The sequence below is a fragment of the Anomaloglossus baeobatrachus genome, chromosome 7, assembly GCF_048569485.1.
Source record: "Anomaloglossus baeobatrachus isolate aAnoBae1 chromosome 7, aAnoBae1.hap1, whole genome shotgun sequence".
Classification (NCBI taxonomy): Eukaryota; Metazoa; Chordata; class Amphibia; order Anura; family Aromobatidae; genus Anomaloglossus; species Anomaloglossus baeobatrachus.
Genome location: NC_134359.1, coordinates 6514020 through 6532690, shown reverse-complemented (window position 1 = coordinate 6532690; position 18671 = coordinate 6514020). Strand labels below are relative to the sequence as shown.

The 18671-nt window shown below is 53.8% G+C and overlaps 1 protein-coding gene across 2 annotated transcripts in view; it reads right to left on the bottom strand.

The window, feature by feature from the left end:
* Positions 1-3187: 3187 nt before the first annotated feature.
* ZNF148 (zinc finger protein 148) overlaps positions 3188-18671 on the bottom strand; it is a 39049-nt gene continuing 23565 nt past the window's right edge. For both annotated transcript variants that reach the window (XM_075316990.1, XM_075316989.1), the window contains exons 2-7: positions 17712-18008; positions 16894-17019; positions 16687-16810; positions 12196-12279; positions 11937-12055; positions 3188-10394 (exon numbers count right to left, since the gene is read on the bottom strand). In XM_075316990.1, the coding sequence (XP_075173105.1) occupies positions 8784-10394; positions 11937-12055; positions 12196-12279; positions 16687-16810; positions 16894-17019; positions 17712-17993 (2346 nt within the window). In that variant the 5' untranslated portion in view covers positions 17994-18008 and the 3' untranslated portion in view covers positions 3188-8783. The remainder of the gene's footprint in view (positions 10395-11936; positions 12056-12195; positions 12280-16686; positions 16811-16893; positions 17020-17711; positions 18009-18671) is intronic.

Sequence of the window (18671 nt, the reverse complement as noted above, 5' to 3'; positions counted from 1 at the left end):
CCGCGATAATCTTGGTCTCATGTCAGTAAAAAAAAAAAATATCTGTCCACTTTTCATCTAGATTCCAGTACAGTCTATTATTTATTCAGCACTTATTAACCATTTGGTTTCCTATTACAGAATTGTAATGTACTCGTAATAATCAGATTCTGCACTCCGGCTCCTGGTGACATCCGATTTTTTTTTTCTTGCACCCATAAAGTTGAATGGGTGAACCTCCTCTGACTTCAGAGTAAGAAAGCATCATGCTGCAATTTATTTCACCAATCGATTCGGTCAGTGGAAAAAATTGGTTATCAGCACTGCTCCATAGAACAACATTGATCAGAGTGCTGTCACTTCAGTGGCTGTATAATAGTGAAATACATATCTCCAGCAGCAGCAACCACTCAGTGATCGCCTCCGGTAGATGTGGCCTCCTCTCCACCCCAGCAGAGCAGTGACTGCCTCCGGTAGATGTGGCCTCCTCTCCACCCCAGCAGGGCAGTGATCGCCTCCGGTAGATGTGGCCTCCTCTCCACCCCAGCAGGGCAGTGATCGCCTCCGGTAGATGTGGTTTCCTCTCCACCCCAGCAGGGCAGTGATCGCCTCCGGTAGATGTGGCCTCCTCTCCACCCCAGCAGGGCAGTGATCGCCTCCAGTAGATGTGGTTTCCTCTCCACCCCGCCAGGGCAGTGATCGCCTCCAGTAGATGTGGTTTCCTCTACGCCCCGGCAGGGCAGTGATCACCTCCGGTAGATGTGGTTTCCTCTCCGCCCTGGCAGGGCAGTGATCGCCTCCGGTAGATGTGGTTTCCTCTCCACCCCAGCAGGGCAGTAATCGCCTCGGGTAGATGTGGCCTCCTCTCCACCCCGGCAGGGCAGTGATCGCCTCTGGTATATTTGGTTTCCTCTCCGCCCCGGCAGGGCAGTGATCGCCTCCGGTAGATGTGGTTTCCTCTCCGCCCCAGCAGGGCAGTGATCGGCTCCGGTAGATGTGGCATCCTCTCCGCCCCGGCAGGGCAGTGATCGCCTCTGGTATATTTGGTTTCCTCTCCGCCCCGGCAGGGCAGTGATCGCCTCCGGTAGATGTGGTTTCCTCTCCGCCCCAGCAGGGCAGTGATCGGCTCCGGTAGATGTGGCATCCTCTCCGCCCCGGCAGGGCAGTGATCGCCTCCGGTAGATGTGGCATCCTCTCCGCCCCAGCAGGGCAGTGATCGCCTCCGGTAGATGTGGCCTCCTCTCCACCCCGGCAGGGCAGTGATCGCCTCTGGTATATTTGGTTTCCTCTCCGCCCCGGCAGGGCAGTGATCGCCTGCGGTAGATGTGGTTTCCTCTCCGCCCCAGCAGGGCAGTGATTGGCTCCAGTAGATGTGGCATCCTCTTTGCCCCTCCAGGGCAGTGATCGCCTCCGGTAGATGTGGTTTCCTCTCCACCCCAGCAGGGCAGTGATCGTCTCCGGTAGATGTGGTTTCCTCTCCGCCCCAGCAGGGCAGTGATCGCCTCCAGTAGATGTGGCCTCCTCTCCACCCCAGCAGGGCAGTGATCGCCTCCGGTAGATGTGGTTTCCTCTCCACCCCAGCAGGGCAGTGATCGCCTCCGGTAGATGTGGCCTCCTCTCCACCCCAGCAGGGCAGTGATCACCTCCGGTAGATGTGGCCTCCCCTCCACCTCAGCAGGGTAGTGATCGCCTCCGGTAGATGTGGTTTCCTCTCCGCCCCGGCAGGGCAGTTATCGCCTCCGGTAGATGTGGTTTCCTCTCCGCCCCGGCAGGGCAGTGATCGCCTCTGGTAGATGTGGTTTCCTCTCCACCCCGGCAGGGCAGTGATCGCCTCCGGTATATGTGGTTTCCTCTCCACCCCAGCAGGGCAGTGATCGCCTCCGGTAGATGTGGCCTCCTCTCCACCCCGGCAGGGCAGTGATCGCCTCTGGTATATTTGGTTTCCTCTCCGCCCCGGCAGGGCAGTGATCGCCTGCGGTAGATGTGGTTTCCTCTCCGCCCCAGCAGGGCAGTGATTGGCTCCAGTAGATGTGGCATCCTCTTTGCCCCTCCAGGGCAGTGATCGCCTCCGGTAGATGTGGTTTCCTCTCCACCCCAGCAGGGCAGTGATCGTCTCCGGTAGATGTGGTTTCCTCTCCGCCCCAGCAGGGCAGTGATCGCCTCCAGTAGATGTGGCCTCCTCTCCACCCCAGCAGGGCAGTGATCGCCTCCGGTAGATGTGGTTTCCTCTCCACCCCAGCAGGGCAGTGATCACCTCCGGTAGATGTGGCCTCCCCTCCACCTCAGCAGGGTAGTGATCGCCTCCGGTAGATGTGGTTTCCTCTCCGCCCCGGCAGGGCAGTTATCGCCTCCGGTAGATGTGGTTTCCTCTCCGCCCCGGCAGGGCAGTGATCGCCTCTGGTAGATGTGGTTTCCTCTCCACCCCGGCAGGGCAGTGATCGCCTCCGGTATATGTGGTTTCCTCTCCACCCCAGCAGGGCAGTGATCGCCTCCGGTAGATGTGGCCTCCTCTCCACCCAAGCAGGGCAGTGATCGCCTCCGGTAGATGTGGTTTCCTCTCCACCCCGGCAGGGCAGTGATCGCCTCCGGTAGATGTGGTTTCCCCTCTGCCCCGGCAGGGCAGTGATCGCCTCCGGTAGATGTGGTTTCCCCTCTGCCCCGGCAGGGCAGTGATCGCCTCCGGTAGATGTGGTTTCCTCTCTGCCCCGGCAGGGCAGTGATCACCTCCAGTATATTTGGTTTCTTCTCCGCCGCGGCAGGGCAGTGATCACCTCCAGTATATTTGGTTTCTTCTCCGCCGCGGCAGGGCAGTGATCGCCTCTGGTAGATGTGGTTTCCTCTCCGCCCCGGCAGGGCAGTGATCACCTCCGGTATATTTGGTTTCTTCTCCGCCCCGGCAGGGCAGTGATCACCTCCGGTATATTTGGTTTCTTCTCCGCCCCGGCAGGGCAGTGATCACCTCCGGTATATTTGGTTTCTTCTCCGCCCCGGCAGGGCAGTGATCACCTCCGGTATATTTGGTTTCTTCTCCGCCCCGGCAGGGCAGTGATCACCTCCGGTATATTTGGTTTCTTCTCCGTTGATACCTTTAGTTTATCCCCACGGGGCAGGGATCGCCTCCACTGGCCGTGGTTTCCTTTCTTCAGCAGTACTAGTCCTACCCCAGTGAAATCGCAATGTTGCCCCATTGATAACACATACACAGATATGTACACAATTGATTTTATTCATTAGAAATAATGCAGGTTTGGTCAGGAAATCTGCTGCGGGATGACAACTTCTAAACAAAACCAGCATCAGCAGAACAGGATAATGAAAAAGCGAATAGAGAAGTGTCCGTGTGACACAATCCTCTGACTGGAGACAAGCGGCAACTGCACGGCGGCAAGAAGGGAGAAATCAGGAGCCATGGCGGCACATCACAGGGAAGAGGCGCTGGCGGGGCCCGGCCTCCATCACCACCTGGACCTTACACCATGGGCAGCAGCTCATCTGGCCAGAGCATTACTAAGTGAGTAACCTCCATCACATTATTATTGTGTGGCCCCCGTGTTATTTCTGGTTACATTTTTATATTGCAGTTTTCCATTGCTCACTGCTTTGTGGATCAGAAAATGCTTCTTATGAACCCAGACTGGAAATCATTTTTGCGTTAATGCTTAGGACGTGTTCACACGCTGCGTTTTTCTGCTGTTCATACTCCTGCGCTCGTTTGGTTTATGTTTCCTGAGATCTGCAGCATTTTTTACATCTGCAGCGTCAGTTCTTGCAGCATTTTTCACCCATAGAAAGTAATGAAAGTGGGAAAAAATGCAGAGAACAGGTTTTACTGCATTGTTGGTGAATAAATTAAGTTTATTAATTGTACTGTGGAAAAAACACAGGTAATTTGCACCAAAAAATGCGGCAGAACCTGTGTTTTGTAGCCAGCGGTTTTTAGTGAGTTTGGCAGCAGAAAAAAGCTTCAGAAATGCTGCGTGTGAACAGCGCCTCACAGGGGAGGGTTTGTTACAATTGTGTCCTCTAATCTTCCGCTTGTGATAGAGCTCAGGGTGGTGTACACTGATACATTGTAACGAGGTCATCCGCCATCCACAAAGCGCAGATTACTGGTGACCACGTCAGAGACTGGACATTGGGGGCGACACTTTATTCTCGACGTCCCCGCACAGGGCTCCATCCCTTCTAGAAAGGACAAGATTTAGGAAACTATTCAGAAATAGTCAGCTTCATGAACAATACAACCACTGGAAGACTGGTGGAGCTGGGGGGGGGGGGGGGTAATACTGCGTGGGGGAGGGTAAATCATGGAGGCGGTGGGTGATTAGTATTAATACTGTGATACATGTCATCATGGCACCTCCTCGATATAACGGGTCTCCCCATCCTAAGTGCATGGGCCGAATACCTGCGCCCGTCCCCGTGGCTGGACGCCACCTCACCCCAGGGACATCACAGTGTAGGACAACCCCATACAGAGGACGCCTGCATGTGCGTCATCCGTCACGAGCGCTCCCATGACAGGTCTGCTGGGCAAGCACCCTGCTTTTCTAGAGCCCTGCATAGATCGAGCATACGACTGTGCAGAAGGAAGTTGTTGGATTTGCTGTTCAGGACTCTTAGAAAGCTGAGTTGCTGGGATTAGGAACTTTTATGTAGTGGGGGTTCTCTGGTATTGGGGGGATGGGCTCTTTAAGAGCGGTTTAGTGCGATCAGCTGGACTGGACCATCACAACAACCCACCGGGACCCCTCACCCCCTGGACATTAAAACTTCAGACGTAACAAACCTCCTCAAAGACCTGAAATAAAAAGGTGAGAAAACGTAAATAAAGTGCAGGGGAGCGGAGTGCGGGGTCAGCATCTCCACCAGGACGTCTCCTGCAGTCACTAGAAAAACTGCAGAGAAAATGTGAGGAAACCTAGGACCCCCCCCATCCCCGACCTGAAAAGATCTGCAGCTCTCTAATAAACTCTGATCCCCGGTTTTCACGAGGTGTCATGTCAGCCGACAAATCACATACGGCCATTTGTTACAATGTATCAGTCCGGAGACCATTGTGTGTGGCTCAGAGGATGGCCTGCGCTGACACACTGTAACGGCAGCTCTGCGAGCAGGTCCAGGCGAGGACTACTGTTCAGTCTCTGACTGTCAGCAGCGATCGTAGCGTTAGAAAGCTGCAGATCTTCCCCCTGGATGATGAAGCTCGCACCCCGGCCCCTCGGACCACACAAATACTGAGACAGGGTCCGGCCGTCACACGGCAATTAGAGCGGCGTGACTTCGCAATCTGGACGCCATTTTTACATGTGGCGGCATTATGTGAACCGTTCTGATAAGGAACGATATCAATAATCGACCAATCACAGAGTGATGTAAGTGCTACATTTCCGTATAAGTGCTTCAGCTGAAACGTCGTCACCATGGACATTACATCCCTACGAGCCTGCAGGAGGCCAGCAGGGGGCACTGCGGGGGCATCAAGAGGGAAACTGTCAGCAAGCTGACTCCATCACCCCCGGCCCCTCTCCTGCCTGCAGGTCTAAAGTGCTATAAAGAGCAACTGCGGCCAGGAAAGCGTGGAACGTCCCCGGCAGATCCCAGACGTATTAATGAGACAAGGTGCGGGGGCAGCGACAACCCATCCAAGCAGGAGTCATATGAGGTTGTGAAAATAGTGCCCCCTACAGACGGGACTGTTGAGCGGCTACTGCTACAGACCACTGAAGTTCCTCTTTAATAAATCAGTAGTGGGAATCCGGGTGGAAAGAAAAAGAAACAAAAATGATATTTATTTTTTTTTAAAAAGGGAACCTGTCACTTCAGAAAACGCTATGGACCATCAGATATAGGGTTGATCTGCTGGTAACTGCACGGAGGCGGCAGTGTGGCGGCAGGCAGAGGTGCAGGGAGTAGCACTGTGCGCGGAAAAGGTGCAGGGAGCGGCACTGTGCACGGCAAAGGTGCAGGGAGCGGCACTGTGCGCGGCAAAGGTGCAGGGAGCGGCACTGTGCACACCACCGGCAGGCAGAGGTGCAGGGAGCGGCACTGTGCGCGACAGAGGTGCAGGGAGCGGCACTGTGCGCGACAGAGGTGCAGGGAGCGGCACTGTGCGCGACAGAGGTGCAGGGAGCGGCACTGTGCGCGACAGAGGTGCAGGGAGCGGCACTGTGCGCGACAGAGGTGCACTCACTGACCTGGGCTCTGACAGTTGTCTCTGCACAGATTGGTGGACACTTTAGTGCCAGGTGAGTGCGCTGCTGCCGCCGCTCTCAGTACAATGAGCAGTGAGTGCAGCTGGCGGCTCCCAGTCTGCAATAAGCCCCACTCTCAATACGGTGGCCGGGCAGCAGTGTGACAATGTTCACCAACAGATTAACTCTAAATCAGCAGGAAAAGTGTTTCAAAGGTGACAGGTCTCATAACGGCTTTGTTTCTAAGATGCCGTACACCAAGCCCGCATGCGCCTGCCTCACCGCCCGCCTGCGCCTACCTCCCTGCCCCTGCCTCACCGTCCGCGTGCACCTGCCTCACCGCCCGCCTGCGCCTACCTCCCTGCCCCTGCCTCACAGCCCGCGTGCACCTGCCTCACCGCCCGCCTGCGTCTGCCTCACCGCCCGCCTGCGCCTGCCTCACCGCCCGCCTGCGCCTGCCTCACCGCTCGCCTACGTCTGCCTCACCCGTCTGCGCCTGCCTCACCGCCCGCCTGCGTCTGCCACTCCGCCCGCCTGCGTCTGCCACTCCGCCTGCCTGCGCCTGCCTCACCGCCCGCCTACGTCTGCCTCACCCCCCGCCTGCGCCTGCCTCTCCGCCCGCCTGCGTCTGCCACTCCGTCCGCCTGCGTCTGCCACTCCGCCCGCCTGCGTCTGCCACTCCGCCCGCCTGCGTCTGCCACTCCGCCCGCCTGCGTCACTATCTACATGTACCAGCAGTGCCTGCAGTGTAACGCTGGAGGATTTTGGATACGCCGCCGCCTATGCAGATCTATAGCTGTTTTCCTACGACCGGAAGGCGCGACTTCTGCATAAACTACCAGTGTAACAAGTAAAAGCTGAACCCCCATTTTTTTCCTTATTCTTTTGAATCTTATTCCTGCTGCTAACATTAAGACATTGCAGAAAAAAAGCTAAAAACATTAAAAAGGTGCAACTGGGGACGGGGACTGATCTCTACTGGGATGCAGCCTGCATAATCATCAATAAAGGATTAATTGTGACCCCATGTCAGTCAAGAGCTAAAATGTAACAGAGCTGTACATACAGATATGTATACCCTGCTGTGCACCGGCCACAGGTACAACAGCTTCATGTGTCGCACACAAAACCAGAACCCTAAATATGTGCACCGGAATAAAATCCAGAAACCAAGGTATAAATGAAAGGTAAGTGCTCTCAGCGAGGACGCCTCATCTGCAGACTATTGCACTGACCACAGCGCCAAGGGGAGCAGAAACCCCCCGAGCCTGGCAGTCCTCCTCATACGCTGCATTAACCTGTGAGACCCCAGGATGCAGAGCTCGCCCTCCCGACCGTAACCACAACTTGAAATGCTTTCTTTAAAGTGCCATATATCTAATTTTTGCCTTTCTTGGAAGGGTAAAATCAGCTTCTCCATGGGCCCCTAAGGGTTAAGCACAGCAGATTGAGCGCAGCACGGACCAAACCCTGTGGAGATGGTTACTGCGGAGGAAGAGTGTGGATTCGGTAAGGTGCTGGTCATCTCTCCCCAGCAGGGCTCTCTAATCCCAGACTTCACATATCAGTATGCAAAACACGGAGAGAAGAAAGCCGAGCGCCGGCCGGCTGCATCCCGCAGGATCAGAAGCGGCATGGACTCCCAGGAAAAAGCGCCGGCCGGCTGCATCCCGCAGGATCAGAAGCGGCATGGACTCCCAGGAAAAAGCGCCGGCCGGCTGCATCCCGCAGGATCAGAAGCGGCATGGTCTCCCAGGAGAAAGCGCCGGCCGGCTGCATCCCGCAGGATCAGAAGCGGCATGGACTCCCAGGAAAAAGCGCCGGCCGGCTGCATCCCGCAGGATCAGAAGCGGCATGGTCTCCCAGGAGAAAGCGCCGGCTCGCTGCATCCCGCAGAATCAGAAGCGGCATGGACTCCCAGGAGAAAGCGCCAGCCGGCTGCATCCCACAGGATCAGAAGCGGCATGGACTCCCAGGAGAAAGCGCCGGCCGGCTGCATCCCGCAGGATCAGAAGCGGCATGGACTCCCAGGATAAAGCGCCGGCCGGCTGCATCCCGCAGGATCAGAAGCGGCATGGACTCCCAGGAGAAAGCGCCGGCCGGCTGCATCCCGCAGGATCAGAAGCGGCATGGACTCCCAGGAGAAAGCGCCGGCCGGCTGCATCCCGCAGGATCAGAAGCGGCATGGACTCCCAGGAGAAAGCGCCGGCCGGCTGCATCCCGCAGGATCAGAAGCGGCATGGACTCCCAGGAGAAAGCGCCGGCCGGCTGCATCCCGCAGGATCAGAAGCGGCATGGTCTCCCAGGAGAAAGCGCCGGCTCGCTGCATCCCACAGGATCAGAAGCGGCATGGACTCCCAGGAGAAAGCGCCGGCCGGCTGCATCCCGCAGGATCAGAAGCGGCATGGTCTCCCAGGAGAAAGCGCCGGCTCGCTGCATCCCACAGGATCAGAAGCGGCATGGACTCCCAGGAGAAAGCGCCGGCTGCATCCCACAGGATCAGAAGCGGCATGGACTCCCAGGAGAAAGCGGCTGCAACGCTACACACGGCGTCTGCTGTGACACAGTGAAAGGCTTGTCCCTCTGGTGACAAAAGGCGAAAAGCGTGAATTAGCCAAAAGTCTGGCTAGTAGCGGGATCAGAGGGAGAAGCCATCTGGGTCCTGCTTTCATTAACATTTACCAAGGAAAAGTCTGTAAAATCACTGCTGGTGGCCGGCTGCCGCAGGTTCACCTGTCCGTTGGCAGCACTGAACTGGGGTGATAGTCCAGGCCGACTGCCGTGGTACTGTGCCCTAAAGGGCGTCTCGAAAGCATTGAGCTGGTAGGTGTGATGGACCGCCTGAGAGTCCGGCTTCTTCTGTCCAGTCACTTGATCTATAAAATCCTGCGTGGAAGAGGACGATGCAGGCGATGTGTGACTCCCATCATCCGCTGTGAAACTGAAGGCGTTCTGGGAGTCGGTGACGATGAGGCCAAAGTGAGATTTATCGGGGGACACTCGGAGCGGGGTGCCCAGACCTGCTCGGAAAGTGCTTATGGGTAGTGTGGCGTAGACTTGCTTGTCCAGCGGTGGGAAGGTCGTGGCGCTGGAGAGACTCTGGGCGTCGGTGACAAAGTTAAGGCTTGTGTTGTTCAGATAGGCGTCGTTCTGGCTCGTTCGCTCCAACGCCTGCTGTAAAAACTTACTGTACTCCTGCAACATGCTGGCCTTGTCAGACTGGGGGACCTGGGCGGAGGAGCCCAGAGTCTCTGGCTGGCTGGATTCTCCCACCTCTGAAGAGTTTATGGAAATACTGGAGGTGACCTCGGTGTCTCCTACACTGAAGGCAATCTCGTGCTGCCCGTTGGCCTTGTGTGAGTAGTGGTCCAGCAGCGTCTGTAGCACCTCATCTGGAATCACATTCTTATCGTGGTTTGTCTTAATGTCCACACTCAAGGCCTGGGCATCGATAAGGGCAGCGGCGCCACTTTCATCTATGACGCTGGCCACTGCAGCCTGGGTGGCAGAAGGCTGTGAGGCCATGGTGCCCACATTCAGAGCGTACTCCCGGCTGTTGCTGCTGGCTGCCAGCAGGTAGCGCTTTTTCTTGGAGAACTGCATGGCCTCGTCGTAGCTGACGCTGCTGTTGGCCACTTTGGCGCTTCCTTCTTGAAGCGGATCACTGTGATCCATGTCTGAATTGCTCCCCGAGTCCAGCAGTCCCTGCTTATCAACAAGTTCAAAGGTGTACTTTGCCACTTTATCGTCAAAGGCTGTGATCCCCGTCATGGGCACGCTCTGCTCCAGCGCATGCTTCACGCTCTTCTTGCTGTTCACTTTCTTAATCAGCAGCTTTGGAGGACTGATACCTCCCGCCACCGCCTCCTGCAAGTGCAAGTCACTGCCCGACGAGTGCGGCATCTCCACCGCGTACTCCGCCACCAGGAACTCATCCTTCACTTTGGTGTTTTCTGGGAAGAGGGGGAGGAAGTCGTTCTTCTCCTTCTTTTGCTCTCCTTTATCTAGAGGGCTTTCCTTCTCGCTCATGCCCAGAAGCCTTATCTTATCGGCCCTCGGCTTCTTCTTGGGCAATGCCCCATCTTTACACATGGGAGGGAAGCAGATGTCCCCGTCGGGGGGCAAGAGGGAGGATTTGCTGGAGCTTTTCCCCAATTTCCGCTCGCGGTTTTCATGGCACATACGCTTGTGTTTCAGTACCCGGTCGGTCCTGGAGAAGTACTGTCAGAAAGAAGAGGCACAAAGCTCGGGTTACTACACAGATGCTAAACATATGGGAACGTACAGTGTAAACCCTCAATTTCCCTCCTCGCTATACAGACACATCTGCAGGTTTTTCTCTCCGCTCTCTATACAGACACATCTGCAGGTTTTTCCCTCCGCTCTCTATACAGACACATCTGCAGGTTTTTCCCTCCGCTCTCTATACAGACACATCTGCAGGTTTTTACCTCCCTCTCTATACAGATACATCTGCAGGTTTTCCCCTCCGCTCTCTATACAGACACATCTGCAGGTTTTTCTCTCCGCTCTCTATACAGACACATCTGCAGGTTTTTCTCTCCGCTCTCTATACAGACACATCTGCAGGTTTTTCCCTCCGCTCTCTATACAAACACATCTGCAGGTTTTTCCCTCCGCTCTCTATACAGACACATCTGCAGGTTTTTCTCTCTGCTCTCTATACAGACACATCTGCAGGTTTTTCTCTCTGCTCTCTATACAGACACATCTGTAGGTTTTTCCCTCCCTCTCTATACAGACACATCTGCAGGTTGTTCCCTGCGCTCTCTATACAGACACATCTGCAGGTTTTTTTCCCGTTTTAGGTCAATTAGGAACCAAAATGCAGATGTGTCTGTATAGAAAGTAGAGGGAAAACCTGCAGATGTATCTATATAGAGAGCGGAGGGAAAAACCAGCAGGTGTGTCTGTATAGAGAGCGGAGGGAAAAACCTGCAGATGTGTCTGTATAGAAAGGGAGGTAAAAACCTGGGAGGTGTGTCTGTATAGAGAGCGGAGGGGAAAAACCTGCAGATGTGTCTGTATAGAGAGCGGAGGGAAACTAAGGGTTTCAACACTACATGCACAAGCACAGGCCGCACTCCTCATCTAAATGCTCAGTTCACATTCCCACAGCCGAAAATCAGGAGTGAAATTTGCCGCAAAAATGGATTCACTGTCGATTTGGTTGGGCTATCTACATTGCAGATTTTCTCCACTGTGGGAGGAAGGATGTTTAACAAAAACCACAATGTTGCTGCTGTATCACAAAGCTGATTTTCAGTATGGCAGAACTGGCGCAGCTCTGGCGTTATTACACGGGTGGTGGCAGTGCTCTGGCGTTATTACACGGGTGGTGGCAGTGCACTGGCGTTATTACACAGGTGGTGGCAGTGCACTGGCGTTATTACACAGGTGGTGGCAGTGCACTGGCGTTATTACACAGGTGGTGGCAGTGCACTGGCGTTATTACACGGGTGGTGGCAGTGCACTGGCGTTATTACACGGGTGGTGGCAGTGCACTGGTGTTATTACACGGGTGGTGGCAGCGCTCGTGCGTTATTACACGGGTGGTGGCAGCGCTCGTGCGTTATTACACGGGTGGTGGCAGCGCTCGTGCGTTATTACACGGGTGGTGGCAGCGCTCTGGCATTATTACACACCTGTAGGCAGTATTCACACTGGTGTTATTACACGGGTGGTGGCAGCGCTCTGGCGTTATTACACGGGTGGTGGCAGCGCTCTGGCATTATTACACACCTGTAGGCAGTATTCACACTGGTACGGTTTCTCTCCGCTGTGCGTCCTCTTGTGTCTTTCCATGTGGTATTTCTGAATAAAGCGCATCCCGCATTCATCACAATGGAAAGGTTTTTCTCCTGTAAGATACTTTCTATTAGTTTCTGGACTGTGTCTACGTATAAACATACCAGCAGCAGAACACAATGACCCGGCCCTGGTGTCTGCAGGTGCCAGGAATGAGGTGCAGCATGAGAGGAGCACGTGATGCGTGGCTCACCCGTGTGGATCTTCTCGTGTCTCTGCAGCAGGTACTTCTGAATGAAGCGCATATCACACTGACTGCACTGGAACGGCTTCTCCCCTGCAACGACAGAACGCCGGCCATCAGGTGCGCGCCGAGAGAAGACGCTGGCCTACCACTATGGAGAGACATCCGCTGCTGCGGAGCATGAGGGACACGGCTGGTCTATACAATGTGCGGAGCATGAGGGACACGTCTGGTCTATACAATGTGCGGAGCATGAGAGACACGTCTGGTCTATACAATGTGCGGAGCATGAGGGACACGGCTGGTCTACACAATGTGCGGAGCATGAGGGACACGGCTGGTCTACACAATGTGCGGAGCATGAGGGACACGTCTGGTCTACACAATGTGCGGAGCATGAGGGACACGGCTGGTCTACACAATGTGCGGAGCATGAGGGACACGTCTGGTCTACACAATGTGCGGAGCATGAGGGACACGGCTGGTCTACACAATGTGCGGAGCATGAGGGACACGGCTGGTCTACACAATGTGCGGAGCATGAGGGACACGGCTGGTCTACACAATGTGCGGAGCATGAGGGACACGTCTGGTCTACACAATGTGCGGAGCATGAGGGACACGGCTGGTCTACACAATGTGCGGAGCATGAGGGACACGGCTGGTCTACACAATGTGCGGAGCATGAGGGACACGGCTGGTCTACACAATGTGCGGAGTATGAGGGACACGTCTGGTCTACACAATGTGCGGAGTATGAGGGACACGTCTGGTCTACACAATGTGCGGAGCATGAGGGACACGGCTGGTCTATACAATGTGCGGAGTATGAGGGACACGTCTGGTCTACACAATGTGCGGAGTATGAGGGACACGTCTGGTCTACACAATGTGCGGAGTATGAGGGACACGTCTGGTCTACACAATGTGCGGAGTATGAGGGACACGTCTGGTCTACACAATGTGCGGAGTATGAGGGACACGTCTGGTCTACACAATGTGCAGAGTATGAGGGACACGTCTGGTCTACACAATGTGCGGAGTATGAGGGACACGTCTGGTCTACACAATGTGCGGATCATGAGGGACACGTCTGGTCTATACAGTGTGCGGAGTATGAGGGACACGTCTGGTCTACACAGTGTGCGGAGTATGAGGGACACGTCTGCGTGACGACCAGCGAGACCAGGACATGAGACAGGGCAGCGTGACTGTGAGGGACATCCTGAGATATGATGAGAATTATGACATTTAGTCCTGTCAGTCAGCTACTCCGTGATGTCACTCCCTCCCTTCCTGCTGCTTGGAGACTCAACAAATGTAAAGGCCACGTCTCACTAAGCGGCATCGCTAGCAACATCGCTGCTGAGTCACGGTTCTTGTGACGCAACAGCGATCTTGCTAGCGATGTTGCTGTGTGTGATGTCCAGCAACGACCTGGCCCCTGCTGTGAGGTCGCTGGTCGTTGCTGAATGTCCTGGACCATTTTTTAGTTGTTGCTCTCCCGCTGTGAAGCGCACATCGCTGTGTGTGACAGCGAGAGAGCAACGATCTGAATGTGCAGGGAGCAGGGAGCCGCTCTGCTTGGTTACCCGATATTTACCTTGGTTACCAGCATCCGCAGCTTTTAGAAGCCGGCTCCCTGATCCCTGCACACGCAGCAAAGGTACACATCGAGTAACTATAAGCAAAGCGCTTTGCTTAGTAACCCGATGTGTACCATGGTTACGAAGCACAGCGCCGTTACACGGGTCGCTGGTGACTGGTGGCTGATCTCTGATCACAGTGGAGATCTGCCTGTTTGACAGCTCACCAGCGACCATGTAGCAATGCTCCTGCGATCCCTGCCAGGTCAGATCGCTGGTGGGATCGCTGAAGCGTCGCTTAGTGTGAAGGTACCTTAAAACTCAAGGTGTCAAAATCCAATTAGGCCAGGCCTTGATCCAGCACACCCCCTGCGGAGTGAATTGTCCTACACAGGAGGTGGGAGGGGAGCTCCAGGTTTATAACATAACTTCAAACAGAATCCCGCAGCCTTTTGGTGCCGTTAGAAAAGTTTCATTATTGGGGAGTGCGTCGCCCAATCAAATTAGATAGGCACATTTTCATATGCCTGAGGGCCAGACGCACGTAACACATATTGCGGCAAACCTGTATGATGTGCGTAGCCCTCAATAATTAATGTCTGGCCACAGGAAGCCCGCAGGACTCTCATATTTCCTATCAAAACGGAGAGCAATTCACAACAATAAAAATGAGGGTCATTTCTTCCGTGTGAGAAGCTCAGGGGCCGAGTTATGCTGGGAAATGTAACGTTAGATTAGTCTCAGCCAGCAGCAGGGGAGGGAATTCCCAGCCAGGATGAGGTCACGAGGGGGAGGGAATTCCCAGCCAGGATGAGGTCACGAGGGGGGCCGTATCAGCCAAAGACAGAACAGATAAAAGTAGGTGCAGGGATCTGCGCATTGTCTTTACTCGGGGGTCATGCGTACTATACACATGTGAGGAAGTCCATGAAACCCTGGTCGAACGGCGCCCCCCCCTGTGGCCAGACGCATAAGGTAACTGCTTGATCTGACTGTTTGTGACCACATCTTATCTGTAAATGTACTCTGACATATGTATGTATATATATATATATATATATATATATATATATATATATATATATATATATATATATATATTTCTGTAAATTCAATATTGCATATATTGTAGTATAAATAACAAATTCCATACGGATTACATATAGTATGTCCCTTAAAATCAAGGGGCATATAGCATACTCAAATTCAATAAAAACAGGAGAAACACGAGTAAATGCTTGAAAAAATGATTTTATTGATAACAGAGGCAATTAAAAACCCCCCAGAAGGGGTAGAAGAGTGAGAAAAAGAGTGAGAAGAAAGGACCAGGAAAAATGGTTAACAAACCAACCCTCCTTCAAGTGCCATAATAGTATTCAGCTGTGCATATTGCTCTGATACTGCTGGGGCGGCGCGTGCGCACAAGGTCCCCCCCTCCCCATCCACCGAATCCGGCCGCCCGGACACAGTGCGCAGGCGAGGGCGGCACGGCAACAGCCATGACGCCCGCGCATGCGCAGAGGCCCCCAGGAAGCCGAGGACGGAGGGCGGGGGGAGAGGAACATGAACGCACGCCATAGCAGTAGTCAGCTGTGCATATTACTCTGACACTGCTAGGGCGGCGCGTGCGCACAAGGTCCAGGCGGCCGGATCTGACACTGTGTTCGGGCGGCCGGATTCGGTGGATGGGGAGGGGGGGACCTTGTGCGCACAGCTGAATACTATTATGGCACTTGAAGGAGGGTTTAAAACAGGGCATACCGCATCCTGGGATCACTTTTCTTTCTCACCCTGATGAAGCTGGTGGTTACCTCACTCTTGTGAAACGTACGTAGGTGTTTTCTCTTGGTTCCAGGATCTATGGTTTGCTGATCTTTTTTGATGGTCCCCTGTGCCCTGTGAGATTCTTTGACTATTGAATTGTGCACCTTTATTTGGAGGCGCCGGTTATACTAATAGCACTTTAGCTCCGGCACGCACATTCAGTCTATGTTTACCTCCCTTTACACACAGGCACTTTATACATGTTATTTATTTCAATGTGTGTCCGTCCGTTTTAATCTTGTACTTGGACTTTGTGCAATTTATTGTATTTATTGTATTTATTGTCCCTGTATTGGCCGGACATACAGATACCCCTGATTGGCTTGTTAACCATTTTTCCTGGTCCTTTCTTCTCACTCTTTTTCTCACTCTTCTGCCCCTTCTGGGGGGTTTTTAATTGCCTCTGTTATCAATAAAATCATTTTTTCAAGCATTTACTCGTGTTTCTCCTGTTTTTATTATATATATTGTAGTATCTAGTGTGCCCTTAGGGCGATTAAACATATATAGTTTAATCTTGGGCTGTTCTGTTATCTCGATCCTGAATCCCACGTCTGTGGGCTCGGCTTAATAGTTATCGTAATCGATTGGTGGCAGAGAGTTTATGCCAAGGATCATTGTGGGGCAACCAGTGAGATCTGGGAGGATTAGATATATTCCGCCCGCAGGAGTCGGGGGAATATATACACCTTACTCTCACCGGGAACCCTTCAATCATCGGCATAATAGAATAGTAGCCTCCTTGCTTATTGTCGGGCAATTCCATAATTGGCCTGACTATAAGAGGGGTGCTAGAGAGCGCGTCACGTGCTCTGTCGGGTGGAAAGGGGGGGTTTAACTTCCTCTTCCTCCCCACTTTTCCTGACAGTGACATAACCACGTCTGGTCTACAAATTGTGACCCCTGCAGAAAGCAAAAGTTCTCACTATACAGTAATTCTGTTCAGACATTTCCACATAGTGAGGTGACGACTGCATGCTCAGCTCTGGGGTAGGGGTTATAGGAGATGCAGCGGCGTGTGGACGCGGTTAGAGTGGACGCGGTCACAGTGGACGCGGTCACAGTGAGTGATGAGGGGGCCCCTCGTTACCTGTGTGGATGAAGACGTGTCTCTGCAGGTGGTAGTTGGTTCTGAAGGCGGCGTTGCAGTGCTCGCACACATGACATTTGGGGATCTTCAGACCCAGTGAGCCGTCCTCATTAATAGTGAGGATCTGAAAGACATGCAGCAGTCTGTGGTGACACCCGGCGCACCGCCTGCCCTGCACCCTCCTGCGCAAACCTGGCTCTGTTGTACCTTGGCTGGGGATCTCTGCTTTCTTTTCTTCTTTTTCTGCAGGTCGACCGGCTCCAGGAGCTGCTTGTTCTCCATCATCTGAGACTCCATCTCTTCTGTGAATTTCATCTCTTGTTTCACATGGACCTGTTGTGAGGAAGACGAATACATGAGGAGCTGCGCTCCTCTGACTGCACTACAAGCACCATACAGCCATTCATCAGGGTGTAGAACACATGCTAAAAACCTCAGCTGCTGCAGAACCTCATCACACACACACCTCAGCTGCTGCAGAACCTCATCACACACACCTCAGCTGCTGCAGAACCACATCACACACACCTCAGCTGCTGCAGAACCTCATCACACACACCTCAGCTGCTGCAGAACCACATCACACACACCTCAGCTGCTGCAGAACCTCATCACACACACCTCAGCTGCTGCAGAACCTCATCACACACCTCAGCTGCTGCAGAACCTCATCACACACACCTCAGCTGCTGCAGAACCACATCACACACACCTCAGCTGCTGCAGAACCACATCACACACACCTCAGCTGCTGCAGAACCTCATCACACACACCTCAGCTGCTGCAGAACCTCATCACACACCTCAGCTGCTGCAGAACCTCATCACACACACCTCAGCTGCTGCAGAACCACATCACACACACCTCAGCTGCTGCAGAACCACATCACACACACCTCAGCGGCTGCAGAACCTCCTGATACACACAGATAACACAATCCCTGGCAATGGTATAAAACCCTAATTATAGTTGTACAGCAAGCAAGGGCCAGTTGTCTGGTGGATGCTTGGAGTAGATGACTGACCATGTACTGGAATCCTGGGGGCAGCAGCCTCTCGTGGGCGTCCACATCCTCCTCATCATTCTTCACCGTTTCTTCCTGTACCATCAGCTCATCTTGTGACATCATCTCCTCGCGCTCCGATAAGGCCGGACCCTCCAAGCTGAGGTCTATCCGTGACAATGCGGTGGAGGAGAGCTGCTCAATGTCCCCTATTCCCAGCAGACCCCTTGGAGGACGCTGTAGTACACTTATGTCCCCACATTTCAGAAAGCCATCGATGACGCTGCTGCCTTCAGTGTTCATAATTCACACAGAGACCTGAGGAAAAGAACAGAGAAACGGGATGGTCAGATCTAGTGAAGCATTGGACGCCCGTGCTCCAGAAGACACCATGGTCTTATCCAGAAGTAAAAAACACAACGAATCATAGGCCTGTGAGAGACCCCAATAACAATGAAGAAGGACCAGGTCTGCATAGAATAGCATTCAGGGCTCGTTCACACTTGCATCCTCTTCTAAAGGGGGCTTTACACGCAGTGATATCGCTAGCGAGCGTATCCGCCCCCATCGGTTGTGCGTCACGGGCAAATCGCTCCCAGTGGCGTACAATATCGTTAGGAGCAGTCACACAGACTTACCTGCCTAGCGGCGTTGCTGTGGCCGGCGAACCGCCTCCTTTCTAAGGGGGCGGTTCGTGCGGCGTCACTAAGCGGCTGCCCAATGGAAGCGGAGGGGTGGAGATGAGCGGCCGTAACATCCCGCCCACCTCCTTCCTTCCTCATTGCCGGCGGCCGCAGGTAAGCTGCAGTTCCTCGTTCCCGGGGTGTCACACACAGCGATGTGTGCTGCCACGGGAACGACGAAAAACCTGCGTCCTCAACAAACGATTTTTTTTTAAAATGAACGACGTGTCAACGATCAACGATAAGGTGAGTATTTTCCATCATTAACGGTCGCTCGTTAGTGTAACACGCAAAGACG